This window comes from Orcinus orca, chromosome 3, assembly GCF_937001465.1.
Source record: "Orcinus orca chromosome 3, mOrcOrc1.1, whole genome shotgun sequence".
Taxonomy (NCBI): domain Eukaryota; kingdom Metazoa; phylum Chordata; class Mammalia; order Artiodactyla; family Delphinidae; genus Orcinus; species Orcinus orca.
Window position 1 is genome coordinate 92,782,210 of NC_064561.1, and position 17,893 is coordinate 92,800,102.

General features: G+C 41.2%; 1 protein-coding gene across 3 annotated transcripts in view; it reads right to left on the reverse strand.

Annotated features, from left to right (window-relative positions):
• Nucleotides 1-17,445, reverse strand: part of NREP (neuronal regeneration related protein) — a 30,073-nt gene extending 12,628 nt beyond the window's left edge. Inside the window, exons 1-3 of one of the 3 annotated variants that reach the window (XM_049707515.1) lie at nucleotides 16,478-16,666; nucleotides 15,876-15,917; nucleotides 14,495-14,563 (exon numbers count right to left, since the gene is read on the reverse strand). In XM_049707515.1, the coding sequence (XP_049563472.1) occupies nucleotides 14,495-14,497 (3 nt within the window). In that variant the 5' untranslated portion in view covers nucleotides 14,498-14,563; nucleotides 15,876-15,917; nucleotides 16,478-16,666. Of the gene's footprint in view, nucleotides 1-14,492; nucleotides 14,564-15,875; nucleotides 15,918-16,297; nucleotides 16,406-16,477 lie in introns of those variants that run through there. The other 2 variants (XM_033423781.2, XM_033423780.2) reach the window with 2 other exon arrangements.
• Nucleotides 17,446-17,893: the final 448 nt, after the last annotated feature.

Genomic DNA, 17,893 nt, shown 5'->3' on the forward strand with positions numbered 1-17,893 from the left:
CCGCTGATGAATATGTGGGAGCCTGACAGCTGTGGAATTTCATTTCTAGATTTCAACTAGGCAGAGAAAGGAAAAGGAAGTCTCCTCACTGGCAACAAAATGAAAGTGTTTACATGTGAAATTAATCGTCAGCACAAAGAGCTTTCACAGTCACTCTGTTCCACAATATAATATTCTGCTTGTTTGGCTGCTGAGTCTTTTAAAATTTGATTTCTATGAATAAGAACAAAGACTTAGTTAGAGGAGCCAGGAATCAAGTCAGGAGCAAGTCACAAAAGGTTAACAACATTACCCAACTCTGCTCTGTCACCCCTCTTTGAAACCATGCGCTATGTGAGTTTGGGGGGTTTGGATGGCGTGTGGTTCAAGGCAGGGGTGAAGCAGTAGCTGGCGAACTCAGTGTGCTGAACCCGAGGTCAGTTGCAAACGTTTGTATTGTGCAAACTCCTCTCATCCCAGCCTCATTCCTTTCCAACAGGAACGTGCCTAACACAAAGCAATCCACCTAAAGGCTCCATAAATCCAAAAAAGGGAGTTACTGATCGAGGAATTCTCAGATTTCTGCCAAGGCACCCTCCCCTGGGCTGGAGGTCAGCCTGGTACAGGAATCAGAGCCAAAATGTGGACTGGACTCCGGGAATTAAGTTCAACACTTCAAATCTAGACTTTTAATGGGCGACTTTTCTTTTCAGTGATGAAGACAAAACAAAGTACAAAAAGCTGATAACAGCCCAAAGTAAACCAGGAGAAAAAGTACAAGAAGAAAGCTTGGAAACAAATCTCATAAGGGATATCTAAGAAGAGATTTTCTGAACAAAGGGAAAAAATAAAGCAGCTTTTAAAAACTCTAGTTTGAGATTAAGCAGTTTGTGAGTGAACAATAAGAAAGTGCAGGCCACAAAACAAGACATTTGCTCTTTTCAGCAGAAAAAAAATACTGGCCTTTGTTAACTAGCAAGAAAAAAAAAAAGCCCCGTCAGGCATTTAAGCACAGCATAAGCTTCTCCTTGCCCCATGACCTCAACAAATATGTTAATAAAATCTTTACCTCCCTGGAGTGGAACCAGAATAAATATTTACTTAACACGTCTGAGTTCTAAGTCTGGACCACCTTATTCCCTTATATAAATTGGTTTTCATTTGTAACCAAGAAATCAGAAAAACACCACATCTTGCAATGTTTCTCCTACTTTTAAGGTGAAAGAAAAGAAGAAGGAAGGATGAAAGGGAATGAAGGGAGGGAAGAGAGGAAGAAAGAAAGAGAGAGAGCAAAAGACTGAAAAACAGGAAAACGAAGGAAGGATGGAAGGAAGGAAAGAAAGAAAACCATATTGGGCCCCAGTGCACCAAACTGCACTTAGGAATTTTTGAACTGTATTCTCTGCCACAAATGAGAGTCACGCTGTTGATATGCTTTCCAATACTAGACATCTGGAACTAGCAGGACTTTTTCCAAGCACATTCCAAGGTTAATAGGAAACATCTAGACTTGCTTTTATTAGCTGGTTTGAATAATTTTAGGTATGCTGGGTTTCAAACAACTATAAGAAGTCTGATTTCTACTCACCAAGAATACTGATTTTTCTTTCCTCTTGTCCTGAAGTTACTGCACCATCCACTAAAATCTTATAAAACTTTTTCACCAACAACATGGAAGAATAAGTCCTCAAAACTCAGATTTCTTTCGCTAAAGCCCTCAATCAAAGCCTAGTGCAGTAGGTATTTTTTATCTGGACATAAGGATTTGGAGTTCTTCTTGATCTGGATGAATGATGAGATAACCAGTTGCTTTTGATGAGCTTGTGGACATTTCAAAGCATTCCTATTGATGACATGAGCAAGACTGACTTTTCCAGAAAGTGTGTATTTTCTCCCACAGTGCTCATTCCGAAAGAAGTTATTCTCGCTTTCCATCAATGCACCCTCTTCTGCTAGCAGCTGCAAACCGCTCAGCATTTAGCAAAACACATTTCACAGTTCAGTGCTTGTCTTGCACCGTCTTGGTCATTCAAAGACTGATAACTCTTTAACAGCAAACAGCATCATAACAGATCACCAAATTTGGAGGGAAAATGGTTTCTGTTGTGGAGAGGGTGTAATTAAAACTGGTTTAAATCAGAGGCTAGTTGATTCTCTTATAAGAAGTTTGGCTTTAAAAAGGGGGAAAATATAGCCAGATCCGTATCTGCATGCTGTAAGTGTTTAGGTCACAAACAGGGCACTAAGAGGCTTCCAGTAACCTGTCCTCTATGAAAACTGGCAAAAAGCTAAAAGTACAAGAGGAATAGAATAAGGTTAGGATGGACGTGCCCCTGTACACCACCTGGATTTTCGGCCCCACTGAGTACAGCTTGGTCTGATTCAGTATTAGTCTTCTCCCTGACAAAGCCTCAGCCAGGCAGTACCATGGGAAGCAGAGAAGACCTATGGGGGCGGCCACCAACCCAAATAGACAAGGTGTTTCGGTACTGGGAGTCACCCAAAAAATACTTCAAGAGTTGTGAAGATAACTGCAAAAGGAATGCCAAATTAGGAGGCTAAATTCCCTGGGAAAGGGATCACATATTCCAACTGACGCGAAAAAGCCAGCTTTGGAAACTCAGAACTTCATTCCAAGTCCTGACTGCATTCTGCGACAACAGAATACATTGACATTGACATCTTCTGGGCTTTTCCCCCTCAGTCCTTCTTCCATTGCAAACCAATCAGCAAAACTATACTACTCCAAAGGAAGAGAACTGTGAGCAATGCATGAGGGTTGTTGGAACCCACACGGGCAGAGTATGTAAATTTGGAGACCCACAGTTTCCCATGGCAATGCATACTAGAGTTCATTGTAATTTTTTTTTTTTTTTAATTTTAGGCATGTTTTCCAGGCACACTCATTTAATCCTCAGAGTGCTGTCGCAAGGACGAAGTGCATCAATACCTGTAAAGCTATGGCAACAGGGTCCAGCACACAAGGACTAAGTGGATCTGGGGTAGCTGTTATTATCGTCACCCTCACAGTCTGACAGATGAGAATGCTGAGGGGGAGCAGTCAGGGAGCCTGCCCAAGATCACACACCCAAGAAATGGAGAAGACAGGATGCAAACCCAGTCTCTCTTCTCAGAGAACACGGTCCCTCAATATCGATCTTCTCTGCTATTTCCCCAGAGCTACCTGCAGTGGTGTCATGAGGCTCCTGAGAGCTGGGGCCTGTTTTCAACCCCCAAGTAGGTGCTGAGCATCTCCACTTAGTGCCCTTGTGATGAAATTTAGATAGATTTCTGACACCTACTATCAAGAGTAGTTTTCTCAGAAATATTTGTTACTCTGCCAGCTGTGTTTCTGATAAATAGCTGCCCTCAAAAATAACTTACCTAAAAAAATCAGCACTGTCTGAGGGCACAGAGGGTGTGCTCGTCCACATGTCACTACAGTAGTGGGGGAAAGACTACTCTTAGAGCAGCAACCCTCGCTTGGCTACATGAGGGCTGCGGATCTAATTAAACCCCAGCAACACTCATCACCACAGTTTTGTCTTTTTCAGTTTTCCCTGGAAGGAAATGTTCAGCACAATATAAATATCTAGCAAACACTGCAGCTAATTACAAAGGGCATTTGCTGAGAAACAAATGGTTTTCATATGACCCCTAAATGAACTCTCAAACGACTTCTTCTCTGATGGCCTAGTAACGGACAGTCTAATCCAGAATATTTTTCTTTCATCAGATGCCTTGGAAATCATGTTCACTGTAACTCTGCTTTTCAAAATTTCAATTTCAGAACAAACTGTTTAGTCAAAGGAGAATTAAACTCTTATCTTTACCAATGATATACAGATATACAAACCATACACTACATATAAAGTAATCCTAGTTGAAGAGGAAGAAAATAAACACTTATTAGACCAGAGAGGCAGTGTGGAAACTACTAAGAATGGTAATTCAGAAAGAAAAAAAAATTTAACCTGATTCCATTTGGAAAGTTTTAATTAATGTAGTAGAAATGCAGTCAGTATTAAAGACAGAAAAATGGAAAAATAGAGATCAGGGAACAAGCCAATTATTAGTTATTTCTATCATGAAGGTGACAAATAGAAAATAACAAGGAAAGTAGTATCTGATCCTCAGACTACAGGCAGAGTACTGTATTCAATCAGTCAAAGACATAGTGCCCCTCTGGGTTTGTCTGAACAACGTAAGCATACTGATCAATATGGTAAAAATTCACATTAACTATCAGATGAATTGTTTATATGATGCCAAAGAAACAAATTTAATTGACTTTCTGATTGAATTGATTGTGACAGTGTAGACAATTAATCCTGTAAAAGAAAATTAAAGTTTCAAAAGGAGTCCTCATGAAAAAAAAAAGCATAGGCTTAATGAAGATGAAATGAAAAGATATGGAGACTTGACTCCCAGACCTTGATAACAAGATCAGAACAATTTGAGATTCTATTATCAAGAAATGAACAAAATATCCAAAGGCCAGAGGCATTCTGTGATGTATAATTAGACCTAAGTCTCCACAGGGCACATGAAATGGAGCCTTAGTTGCGGTCCAGAGCACCTAGGCTTTGGAAACAGTCAAATCCAGGTGACTAAGGATCAAAATTACAAAGATGAGAAGGGCTCCAAGAAGATGTAGGCAGAATTTTTGATGCTCTATTAACTGAATTGGTTGAGTAGATATATTAATTGACTATCCAATCAATAAATCAAGAAATAGTTACCAAGTACTTACTTTCTGTGAAGCATTTAATATTTAGTAGGTAGCTTTCAGCTCTAGAGAATGAACATATTATCAAAGAAAATGTCCCATGACCTTGGGCTGGAAGTGCCAAAGTAGCAAAGAAAACCCTTTTTTTTTTTTCTCAAAAAGGTTTTTCAGAGCTAAGCCACCAAATCCTGGATATCTATTCAGGAAAGGAGAGGGCTAGTTAATGAATTCATCTTTTCAAATTCTAATTCTCTTAGCCATGCAACCACAGAAAGTACATGAGATCGCATCTTTCAAACAGTGGGTCCGTTCCCTGCCCAGTATTCATTCTCTCAGCCAGTGTTAACTGAGTCCCTACAACGCAGCAGGCACTAGGCTAAATGTTCAACCATGTGCTGCCAACAGTGCACACAGGTTCAGCAACCACCTGGCAAAGGTGCACAAGAACAGACTCTCCCCTCATGGTCTCAGTAAGCCTTTTGGTAACTTTCACTGTGACGACAATGAAGGACATGAAACAGTCCTTCTTAGTAAAGTACTTGATAACAATCCCTTACTTGGGTCATGTTTATAAGTATCTTAGTCAATAAGTTTTATTCATCTAACTACAGACCCTAGTTTTTCCTTGACAGTTCTTAACGCTGGCTGCCAAACATGCAGTATCTTCTAATTTCTACTCTTTCCTGTCCAAGAATGGGTTCTATATCTGACACTGACTTTATCCAATAAAAGTGACCTCAAAATGCCTGGACCCATTTTAAACCCAACTTTTGTAGATTTCTCCCTGTTCAGCCACTGGACTGCAGTATTTTTCCCTGCTGGAATTGTATCAAACACAATTCAGACAGGAAGGCTGTTACCTGCCCCAGTAATCAAAGGACACTGGTGTGTGATGGTGATCTGAGTAAGGGCTGGAGTGGAGAAGGGAGAAGAGCTAGAACCGGGCAACGACACCAAAACTTCTGTGCACGTTATGAATCTCCCTCTTGTTTTAATTGCCTATTGGTATGAGTCTCTGGCTCATATTTTCACTGGCAACAACTATTCAGCCATTCTCCCTTTCTTTCCAGTCAATGGCTCTGGTTCCCAATTTCAGCTTAAAAGGGGCAAAGAGACCTTCCTTTCATCAAGCACATTCTCTTAAATATCTTCTCCTTCTCCTTTTCAAACACGAATTATGTTTGTATTTTAGTCTATGAAAGTGAGGATAAACAAGGATAGTGTAAAATCAAGGGTTTAAAAATACTTCCAGCTAGATAATCCTAACACTTTTCAGGCACAAAGCTTAGACTGGAAACCATTCTAAGGTAATAAGAGGCAATCATTTCACTTATGAAGATTTCATTCCCTTGTGAAACCAGAGCAGATGATGCTCCACCGTCATGAATGCCTTAGTCACACTGCTGAGAGGCAAACTGGGACCACTGGCAAAACACCATTGATAACCTGGAGCACAACGGCACCCCACAGCCAGTGTTCTGGATGGATGTGTGACTCCACCCTAAAGATGAGAGTCCTCTTCCAGCAGACCACACTGAACTAACCTTCTGGACACTCTCAGGGCCTCTTCTGTTAAAGAAGTGTAGAGGAAGGGAGCACAGAACTATAGAGCTGGTTTTGTATTGTGCTTAGACTTCACTTAACTCTCCCCTTTTACCTCCCTAACAAACACTGAGCCTTCTTTATTCAGTGAGAGAGGTTTTCAGCAGCAAATTCATCACCTGTCCATGGTGATCTCATTTCCTGGGTCATACATTCTACAATCTGCACTGTCGCGACCCTGCAAAGTGTTGGGCTATTACTAGTTGTAAATCTCAAGGTGAACCACCCGGTTCTGCCCAGAAATAACAGATCTCCACGTATCCCTGAGCTCTGACTCATTCATTTATTCCACAGACATTTATCGATTACTAAGAGTGTGCCAGTTCCTACACAGGTACTGGAGCAGTGGTCAGAGTGGTTCATGGAGGTGCAATCTATTCTAAGGTCCATGAAGGTTAGGGGTTCCTTCTACTTTGTAGGAAAAGAATGCCAATCAACTTCACTAGCTGTTCTAGAGTTCCCTCTCAATGACGAAACTTTCCCACATCTGAACTCACCATCCTGGTAGAGGAAAAGGAAAAAAATGAGGCATCACAGCCTCAACTGCTATCATAAAAAGAGGCCTGATGTTCACTTACTAGTGGTCAGTGCTCGTGTTTCAAGTTTACAATCTTGGAGGGTAGAAAAGCATGCAGAAAGAAGCCAGCTACAAGTAGACTGTTGTGTGATGAGTGTACAGAGGAGCATGAGATCATCCCTGCTGGATGTCCTGGGGTGAGTTTCATGGAGGAGTTGTCATTTAAATTCAGTCTGGAAGAAGAGCTTTATTTTGTCAGGAGGAGCATTCTTTCTAGGACTGAGTAAGCAAAGGCACAGAGGGAGGGCCTCCTGGGGCATGTTCAGAATAACAAGTGGCCTGGTCCCTCTAAGAAAATATATGCTATAGTAGCTAGAAATAAAAGATGAGTTCACATAGTTCCTGGCATGGCTGCCCAGCCACAGAAATTAAACTTATGAAGGTTTAAACACCGAAGTTGAAAAAAAAAACTTGAAAGTATGAGGTGGGAGTAGGCTTAAGGAATTCAAGGAAGAGTGCTTACCTATGTCACTTACTGAGAGACTTAGGGGATGAGTCCAACCTCATCTGAAGGGGCCAAAGGAGCTGGTAAAATCGTTTCATATTGAAAACCTTGCAGCTGATGCCTTCTGAGTCTGTGCTGTTTCCAGAAGAGGTTCCAGAAAAATCCTTCTTGGTCTTGGCTTTCCCCAACTTTTGTGTATCATGTGACAAGATTCCCTTATGATGGTCACTAGACTACTGACTAAATTAGTAACAGCCTGTAGGCCTCAAATTGTAAACAATTTTATTATGGTGATGTAAGTGTTGGCTTGAACTCTGAATACGTACATCTGGCTAATCAGGAAGAAGTAGAGAGAGAGAACCAGCTGGGTGCGTGTGGTTACAACTGATTAGCACATGGCTACACCCAGTTAGCCTCACAGAAGGGACGCATGGGGCCTCCTTTCATGCAGCTGGCATGGCAGCAACACCCTCTCTGGCCAAGTGGACACTGACGAACCCTCTGGCATTTATCAGTGGAAGTGCTGCCACCTTCTCCCAAGAAAGAGGTTAAGCGTATGCTCCCTTCCCAATTCCTTCCAGCTAGGGACCTTCTTTCTTTTCCACCACTCCACCCTGACCCAAAGAGAGTGAGAGGCAGCAGTAAATTAAGCTTACAATCAATCAGAAGGTGTATGTGAGTGTGTGTGCCCTTTTCTGTTGGGCACAATCAAAACGCAAAGAACCTGAGACAGGCTGGAACCTGAGTGAGAGCCTCGGGCCATCTCCAAGATGCCCGCTCAGTGGCTTCCTCTGGCTCAGCACATCAAGTCCTCAACCTCTAGGTCGAGTGTGTGAGGTCTGTCTTCGAGAGCACAGAGGCCCTAAACAGGGAGGAGGACATTCCCTACTGTAGTAAAAACGCATTATGCTCACTCCCGTAAGCATACTTTTCTTTTATGAGAAATATGCTTTTCTCTCGACTAAATCTACCGGAATATTCTTAATTCTTCATTCACTCAATATTTATTAAGGATTGATGCTAAGCCCTAAAAATCTTAAGAAGGCATAGTACCTGCTCTCAAGGAGCTTCTAAGTTTCAAATTTTGTGCCGACTCCAATCAGTTGTTAACAGAACAAGATTGTGAGAATTCGGAAATCATATTCAGGGTGAATAATAATAATAAGTGTCAAGACACTGATTAGCAATGTCTGGCACAGGTATATAGCAGGAGTCAGTGGTGGCACACATGCCATACATTTGTCATCTCTGGGTCTAGCTGAATTTCTACCTCCTTAAAAAAAAAGTTTTTGCCTATAATCCCCAGTCCCCAATAATACCACTCTTCTGCATTTTACAATTTAGCACTAGATTATACTGCAAGACAATGTTTAAGTTTGTCATGCATATTAGTCTTCTTGCCACAACTAAAATATAAATCCACTGAGGCCACTGGCCAACTGTGCACTTTCCATAATGCAAAGAACTAAGCATAAAGAAAATGCTCAACAACAACAACAACAACAAAAACTTGTTCAGCTGACATGGGAATATATGCATAACCCTACTGCTAACTCTTCTCATTTTCTTTTCTTTTTTTTTTTTTTTTACTCTTCTCATTTTCTTCAGTACTTTCAGACATGGCATCTTTGTTTTCTTGGGATCACTTTCATAATATCACAGAATGAGATTATACTGGAAATAAGTAAAGACTCTTTAAAGTTCCAAAACTGGGAGCAAAGGTCCTCCTGGATCCCAGAGGGGATTTTTAGGACTGCAGGAGAAGCTGCTGTGAGTTTTGAGTACCACAGCTAGATCAAACCTGGAGAACTAGCATCGTACCAGGTTGTTCAGAGTATGGTTCTAAATGCTGGTAAAGGTGAGCAATTGCAAGCCATTCTTTTTGGGCAAGTGGCTTTATGGCTTAAGCACATTTTTTTTCTCCTGTTAATAAATAATGGATGATCTCCCTGGTGGTGCAGTGGTTAAGAATCAGCCTGCTAATGCAGGGGACACGGGTTCAAGCCCCAGTCTGGGAAGATCCCACATGCCGCGGAGCAACTAAGCCCATGCGCCACAACTACTGAGCCTGCGTTCTAGAGCCCACAAGCCACAACTACTGAGCCTGTGTGCCACAACTACTGAAGCTCGCGTGCCTAGAGCCCATGCTCCGCAACAAGAGAAGCCACTGCAGTGAGAAGCCTGCGCACCGCAACAAAGAGTAGTCCCCACTCACTGTAACTAGAGAAAGCCCACCTGCAGCAACGAAGACCCAACGTGGCCAAAAAAAATAAAATAAAATAAATTTATTAAAAACAATCAATATGCCATTGAGGTACATTAAAAAAGAAAAGGGGGGGAAGGAAAATAATTTGCTGTGGAAACTAAAATTACACTCACTTCAACTTCCTAGCTCTTTAGAAGAATGGAAGGATACAAATTACTTCTAGTCCACCAAAACTAAACAAGATTAAGTCATTAACGATGAATTTCTTGAAAGTCCAACTTAATAGGTATTAGCATGTATAGACCAAATATTTACTGAGCTTCTAACATATATTTAATACTTTATTAAGCACTATATATGAAGTTTATAAACCCTCTGGGAGCCTATAATTTAGCTGGTCAGTGAAAGAAATGTATGTGGTCCAACTAACAAATAATGCAAGAGAGTATAATCTAGTGTTACACTAGGTTAATACCATGTCACTGCTACTAATAACTGAATTGATATTTAGAATTTAGTTGAGAGCCATGCTAATGCTTAAGTCCCAAACCATTAGAGCTGCTAATACTGTCATGCGCTAATAGATCAGTTTCAGGATCACTGCTGTTTTTTAAACCACTGAGATGAGAGATTCTTGAAGCTGTCCTTAGGTGCAAAACATGTCCAGAAATACCCATTTCAGATAAATTTAGAACCAATAAGTAATATTTTTAGTAACCATAATTTCTACAGCTGTGGGCTGAGATTTATGGTTAACCTGTTTTCCAGTACAAAGCAAAGGAGTGGTTTAAAATTAGAATTTTTTAAATGTATCTTGATCAACTAAGATGACACAGTCCATGTACATGCAGTATATTTTCTGGTATACTCAAATTGGATTTGCTGGTAAGATTTCCTTATTGCTAGTTTTTCCTGAATAAGAAAGGAATTATTCAGATAATTCAGGCAAATCCCTCCCACTCCTACCTCACTCCAGCAACATTTTGAATAGCCAAGATGAATCAGACAAAAATCAACATTTTTTTTGTTTTAAGCATAATTATTCAGATAATTATCTCAACCCTCCATTTCACTTTGGTTGTGAGAATAAGACCTTAAAAGACTTTCCAGCCAGAAACAGCATTTAAAAAAATATGTGCAAGAGCAAGGAGGCCACAGTACTTCACTCCAAGGCTCCCAGTCGGTCCAATGTAAGTGAACAGGATGTATAAGACTCATAATCTGGAGGTTACTCATTTGGCTTACTAAAGTATTCATATTTTAGAAGTGTATTTTCTGATTTTAAAGTATTCATCTTAGGGTTTAAAATAAAGTGAATTCCTTCAGTGTATTTATGAAGATCTGATTTACATGCCAGTTTTTAAGGATTGCATCAGGTTAAAATAGAAGAAACAAACAAAAAAATAGAATGGTGCTTTAAATAACTGTTTATTCCAAGATTTCTGCTTAAATATCTTCTCCTGCCTGAAATATCTATTTAGTTCAAGAGGAAGCAGGACTGGGGCTAAACCCAGATAGACCATCCCTACTGTCCTCATTCCCTAAACAATTCCCAATTCTCCCCTCACAGTGTGCTAGAAGGCCTGGTGAAAGAGAAGATAGTACCATCTAAAATTACCCTCCTAGGTACTTTTCAGCATCTCCACAATCAAGAATCACTAAGCAACTTGTAAATTTACATTCCAAAACCCAACGGCACAGCTACCAACAGGACCTCATCCCTCCGCAATCTTTGTATTTTTCTTCAAACAAGGAAACCTTATGTTAATGGAGAGATTATTGAAAGAGTCTCCTTGTAAGCCCATGAATGCCACTTCACAGACTGTACAGAAAGCAGAGCTCTATGAATGGTACAATGGAGTCAACTCATCTTTTTGAAAAGCTCAGCATCGGTCTTAGAGAGAATCTAAAATTGTTCCAATTCCTAGGTCTCTGTTAAAACATAATGAGCCCATGCTTATGCCACTGTGAATCCATGGCACATCCATACTTGGAGGCAAGTTTACAGCACAGAGGGTAGTCATGTTGAAAATAAGGACTTACTCTTGACATTGAATTAAATAATTTAGTTTTTCAAACTATTCAATAAGACCCATCTGCTCATTCTGAAGTATTTTCTTCTCAGTGATGTACCTGAAGCAAGTACCTTTAAAATAAAACAGCTAAGTAAAAACCAAGGACCCATATAAAATATAATCTTAGAAATTAAATTTAACAAAAAGCCAAGTATAAATTAAAGAAATGCTGAAGATTTCTGCAGACTCACAATATCTTGTTAATTGCAAAGAAGGGGGTGGGGTGGGGACTAGAAAAACGTATGTTTACTAGAAAACTGAAAAAGCTGAGGGATGAGTTATTTAAAAAAAATTCTAGGAAACTAAGATAAGGCAAACCACACTCAAAATTAAAACTTTTAACAGTCCTCCTAAAAGGCACAACCCCAGATGAACTGTAGTCTATGTAAATGGTGCCCCCTGGAGTTGTGCCCAAAGGGTCCCCTACACAGAATACAATGTGATTAAAGCCTTGTAGTGTCAACAAAGCAGTTGTATTTTTTTGGTAATGCAAAAGGCACATTAGTATTCTTTAGTGCCTTCAAATTATCGTTGTGAAACATCACTTTAGGGTATGTCAAATGTCTAAATATTGAATCACTCTGTTTTGAATTCTGGAGTCTACTAGTTAATTTCTTACTCTGGAATGAGCTGACTATAAATTTGTATTTGGAATAGGCCCTTTACTAAGCAGCTCAAATACACTGAAATTAGATCCTCTTTAATGTTTTAAATTATGTAAATGGAAATACACATTTAACAGAAAAGGCATGTTTGTATATTTTCTAGAGGTGGCCAGGTGTTAACTCTATTGCTTCCCTAGTACTAGTTTCTACTGTATACGGGCTAAGTCTTTAAAAAGCCAGTTACAGAGATCAGCAAAGTAATCTGTTTTAATCAAGGAAAGAAAATAACTTCATTTTTCCAAAAAGGAGAAAAGGAGGTATAAGACCCCTCTAATATCAGTTTTAAAAAAAACACAATCGAAACATTTTTTTTTAACATTAGAATGTGAAAAGACTTTGAAGACCTCAGACCTCCTGGAATAAGAGAATTGCTAGAAAGTTACTTGGAATCACCCACGGACAATAACTGTCGGTGGTTTCATTTCAGGCAATGGGCTTGTGCCAAAAGGGACTGACATCTTGATGAAAGGATCACCAAAAAGTTGTGAGAATTTTTCCATGACTCAAAATCCTTCCAAGAGCAACAAATTGTGATTTCTCATTCTGCCACCATACATAAACGACAACTGTGAGAAATTGACAACATGTAGTAATAACTCGAATTTGCTCTTCGGCATGCAAATCGTTCCAACTTTCATTCTCGGCTTTGGCACACATGCTTGCCTTCCACAAAGCTCACTCCGCTCACTACTATGGAAACATGATATTTACTCTTTGAGTCTGATCTATAGGGCGAGTTTTGGCAGAGTCAGTGGTCAAACTGATGTTCAACCAAACTGGTCACCTGACATATCACAACACACATGAATCTTCATGGTCTATCTATGGCGACACAAAGGGTAAGGTTCTGGGATAAAGAGCTATAAGACATGATGATGTGGCCAGTCACAGTAAAAGATAATTAAATAAACAAAAATACTTTGCAGCAGTTTATTTTATTACCATCCTAGAACTCTATGACAATGGCTAGTTAGGAATTTAATATGGAGTTAGGAACCATTTGCACAAAACCTACTGATTAGTTTAATTTTCTGTTCATCCCTTTTGCCTCCAACCTTAAGTTCCTTAATTTGGTCATTATCAATCTATGCCCAAACAAGATCTATTTGATTAGGTGCTTTGACACCCACCTGTTGAAATTACAGGTGAGGCACATACAAAAAATAAGAGCTTACTTATTAACAGAATTCAAACAGAATTCATTTAACTGCTTCTGATTCATTTTTCTCGTTGGAAGCTTATACTTGGATTGTTCTCAAAGAAAACATCAAGTACATCGGATTCAATTTTGATTCATTAAATTCCTCCCTCGTTTAAAAGAAAAAATGAAAACTAAATTTGGAAATCACACACTCTAAGTGGCAAAGAGGTGTTTTAAAGAGCATAAACATCTGCAGGAGGACATGCTGTACTTAAGTGAAAAGTTTCATGACATTTCTGTTCTATTTTTCAGTTCAACTTTATTTCCATAGAGGAAATTTTTCAAAGAAAATTAATACACTTATTCAACTGTTTATAACGTGTATTTCATCTATTTCTTTAATCAGTCATCAAACACTTAACTTCCTCCTCTGTGGATCATAATGCTTGTCAGAAATAGTTACACTTTCATTTAGAGGATAACATGCTTATCTTCTAAAACTGAGCAGACATCTCTCATAAATGAAGTTATAAATCAACAACAAAAAAACACTAATTATGTTAGAGATACAATAGACAGTGTATTAATATAAAAGTCCATGCTCTATGTATATATTGCTTTTAAAGACAGCAGATTCTATAGCTGTTGGATTAGCTGGACACAGACTCCTATTTTGGGGGATAAGTTCTGGCTATCTCTAACAGAAGACTCATTGCTTTGTTTGAGCCCTACTGCTGCCACCTCTTCCACGCATGTCACAACATATCACTCTTCTTAAAGAACAGAATGGTTTCTGTTGTTGGAGTTAAATAAATCGCCCCTTCTGAAAGAGGAATTTCAGTTTTCTATTCAAAATGATTGAAAATCAAAAGACCTAATCCCTAATTCACCACATCCAGTTCATATAAATTGCTGTACTGCAAAGCTCCCCAGGCTAGAGACAGAACCTTTGAAAGGTCAGATGGGGTAGGAACAATGGAGGGTTCAAGCAGGATGAAGGTGGGTGGTTGATATTTATATGGAATAAAGACTAATAAGAAGCAACTGAGAATCTCCTCTGATGCCCAATGCTTACCATTTTGAGAATCCTTAACAGTCTTGGCCTTGCACCCTCCCTCTCTTCAGTCCAAGGAGACCAACCAACCTGCAAAATATGTTTAAATACAGTAGACAAATTGCCACACCACAGGTCAGCAAATGAGAAAGCCTGTTTAGAGGCTACAGACAAATAACCATTTTCTGTGGTTAAGCTAAGTTACATGCAAATTATTGTAACCACTGGGGCTTCTGAAAGAGCTTTTCAATCGGTCTGTAGGCTTAAATAGGGGACAAAGGAATCCCTGGTACCTAGCTTCCCAGAGTCCTGGGCTATTCTTATTGTTGGGTTCATCTTTAAATTGCAGGAGTTCAAACTTAAAAGTAGAACCAAGTGATAAAAATAGATTGTTTTCTGGCTGCTCTTTGTTCCCAGACATACTACTGGCAGTATATTTGCAATCAAGACAGCAGAATAGGAATCAGCCTTCCACCGCGTAGTGTAATGCCTCAGAGTGGATATTTTTGGAAATGGCACTGCATTACATAACCTTCCGTGCTTAAAAAAAAAAAAAAAAAAAAAAAAAAAAACTACACTGAGGGGGAAAAGTCAGGAATATACACCATTATGCCCTTCTCCCTAAACCAAATAAACATTAATGTACATGCTGCAGTGATTTTCCTCTCAACCTTTGTGTCATCAGAACACAGTTCTTTTGTTAACATAAGTTAAGACAAAAATTAAGATGAATGGAAAAACTAAAAGTTCTCTAACAGGGTATCTTAAGCTCTTCGAGTTTTCCTATAATGGTATTACAGATACATATAAATGCAAATGAGATTATTATCATCATCAAGCAAAAAGCAGTCAGTTATTTTTAAGCCCTCCCTCCCCTGAAGTTCAACTGCTTTATAAGAAAATGCAGGAAAAAAAAAAGTGTTGCAAGATCGAATGCCTGGAAAGACCCCAGGAGGCGACAGCAGCTTTGAAAGAGTAATAAAGTCTAAGGATGGAGGGACACAAATTCATTTTATAAAAGGCGCGGGGGGTGGGGGGAGGCTTGCATGCACCAAAGTGCATCTCATGAAAAGAAACAAAACAGTTCCTAACAATGCTTTATGAGCAAGAAGAACAAAAATTAACCACACCAACAAGCAAAAAACCCCACCCCTTCGCAAAAGAATTCTCCCTCTTAACTTGTGCATTTTTTTTAAAAAAGCCCAAGTTAAATTCCAGCCTTAATGCAGTAGGACCCAAAATGCCAGAATTTCTCCAAGTACACGCTTCAGCTCTTTAAAATTAAGAGGGAAGAAGCATGAACTCTGCAGGGTTGAAGGGTCCAGCTAAGAGCAACGGAAAGAAATCGACACAAAAGAGAAAGCAGCGCTCCCGGCCGGGGATGGGAATGGCATATACTTACAGACAAAAGCCCCGCTCCCTGTTCACTCTCTCCTCTCTACACCTGAAACACAAATGTGGATGAAAAAGGGTATCATGCTAGAAAGACAGCTGGGGGATGGGGAGAGGGGGCAGGGGGAGGGAAAAGGGGTGGAGGAAGAGGAGGGAGGAGGGGGAAGGGAAACAAAACCCAAACCAGCTTCACTTCCAAGAAGTGCAGCCTTGGAAAAAGGAGGGGAAGGTCTCCCTGCCTCGCGCTCTCTCTCTCTCCAAGAGTGTGTCTCTTTCTCTAAGAGTCAGTTTCTTTCTCTCTCCCTCTCTCTCTCTCCCTCTCTCTGCTGCTAGTGTGCTAGTGAACAATGAGCTAATTCTGATGGGCTGGTGCGGCGCCAGCGCCCCAGCCTTGCTGCCACTGTGCTGCCGCGGCGGAGCCAGACTGCTTACTCGGCAGGAATCGGCGACTCGGGGCCCGGTCGGCGAGCGGCCAACGAGCGCGCGCCCCGGCCCTCGGCACCCCGGGCACCCCGCTGCCCCCACTGCGCTGGCCCGGGCCTGGGGGACAAAGGGGCCCGCAGACAGGCGCGCCGCCCCGGCCCCGCCCCCCGCAGCGCGGCGCGCACTCACGCCGGCCCGGCCTCTGTTGCCCCGGCGGGCTTCTTCGCCTCGACGTGCGGTTGCTTTTCAGACAAATAAGGAGGCGGAGGAGGCGGTTTGGGGGCGAGCCAAGCGTGAAGGCGGCCAGGGCGCTGCATAGCCCGGCGGCTGGCCAAGGCCGCGGGGAGAGGCGGCGCGGCCCGTACTGTAATAATAAACCTGCAGCAGAGGGCATCTGAGGGAAAGAGGACGGCGACGGGCGGCAGCCGCCTTCCCTTTTATGTGCCTGTCCCGAGCCGAGCAGAAAATGGTGCCCGCGGCGGCGCGGAGCCACACAGACACACAAAGAGCCGGCGTTGTATGCGTTTGCGCACGACCCGGGTCTGCCCAGCCGGGGACGCGCGCCCCGCTCCCGGCCGCGAGGAAGCCCGCGGCCCGAGCACCCCAGCGGCCCTGTGGCTGCGCGCGCGCACACACGCAGGCACACACATACACACACACGCGTGCGTGCACAGGCAGCAAGAGCTGAGCTCTGATGTGATCAGCACCCTCCCCAGGTGCTCCCTTCTCCTTCCCTGAAGGATTTAGTAGGTTCCCCACTCTCAGCCCCACTGAAATCATACTTCTGAAAATTGGAGATTGCGTTTTAAAAGCGGTTCTTTGCAATTCTGATTTTTTTTAAACCTCATCTTTCTAATTTAAAATCTGACTGTCTTTTCACAGTAATGTAAAAGCTCAAAATGTTGCTACAAATTCGAACAAACTGGTTTCGTTGCCAACCAAGTGGGATATAATTTTATGGTAATTGTCAGATGTTAGAGGACAAGATTATTTCCTAATTAAATTGCTTTGCCAAGAGAAAAAAGATATAAAGGATCGTAATGTCTTTTAAATTTGCCATCAACATTTTACTTCTAATCACTGAAAGCAATGTTTTCCATTATAACAATCAAAAGGAAAGGGGGGGTGGACTTACAAAACTAAGTTATTAAACATATATTTATAGAATGTCTTGTTTTTTAGTCTTAAGTTTTTTTGAGTACAGAAAAGCACACCTTAAAAAGCAATGTTTTACACTCAATTATAAAGAATAAATTCTCTGTAAGCTTATTGCCAGGACTATAGATGTCCTTGCACACTACCAAAGCAGCAAGTACTGATTAGGCTGCCAGTGGGTGCGATGTTTAAGGGGTCCACTAGGAGCTTCCCTGAATTAATCTAAAACATCACAGTCGTTTTCCTGCCCAAAAAACTTACCTTGGAACCATTACTAGGAACAAAGGGAAAAAACAAGTCTCAGTGAACTTCCCTAATGCCCTCAGGGCCGGTGTTCACCAGACAGGAAAGTGATGGAAGGCAGGTCTGCCGAGTAAACGGGGCAGTGGGATAGGGCAGAAGCCTGGGGGCTGCCTCTGCACGTCTGAAGCCCCAGGAAGCTGGTAAAGG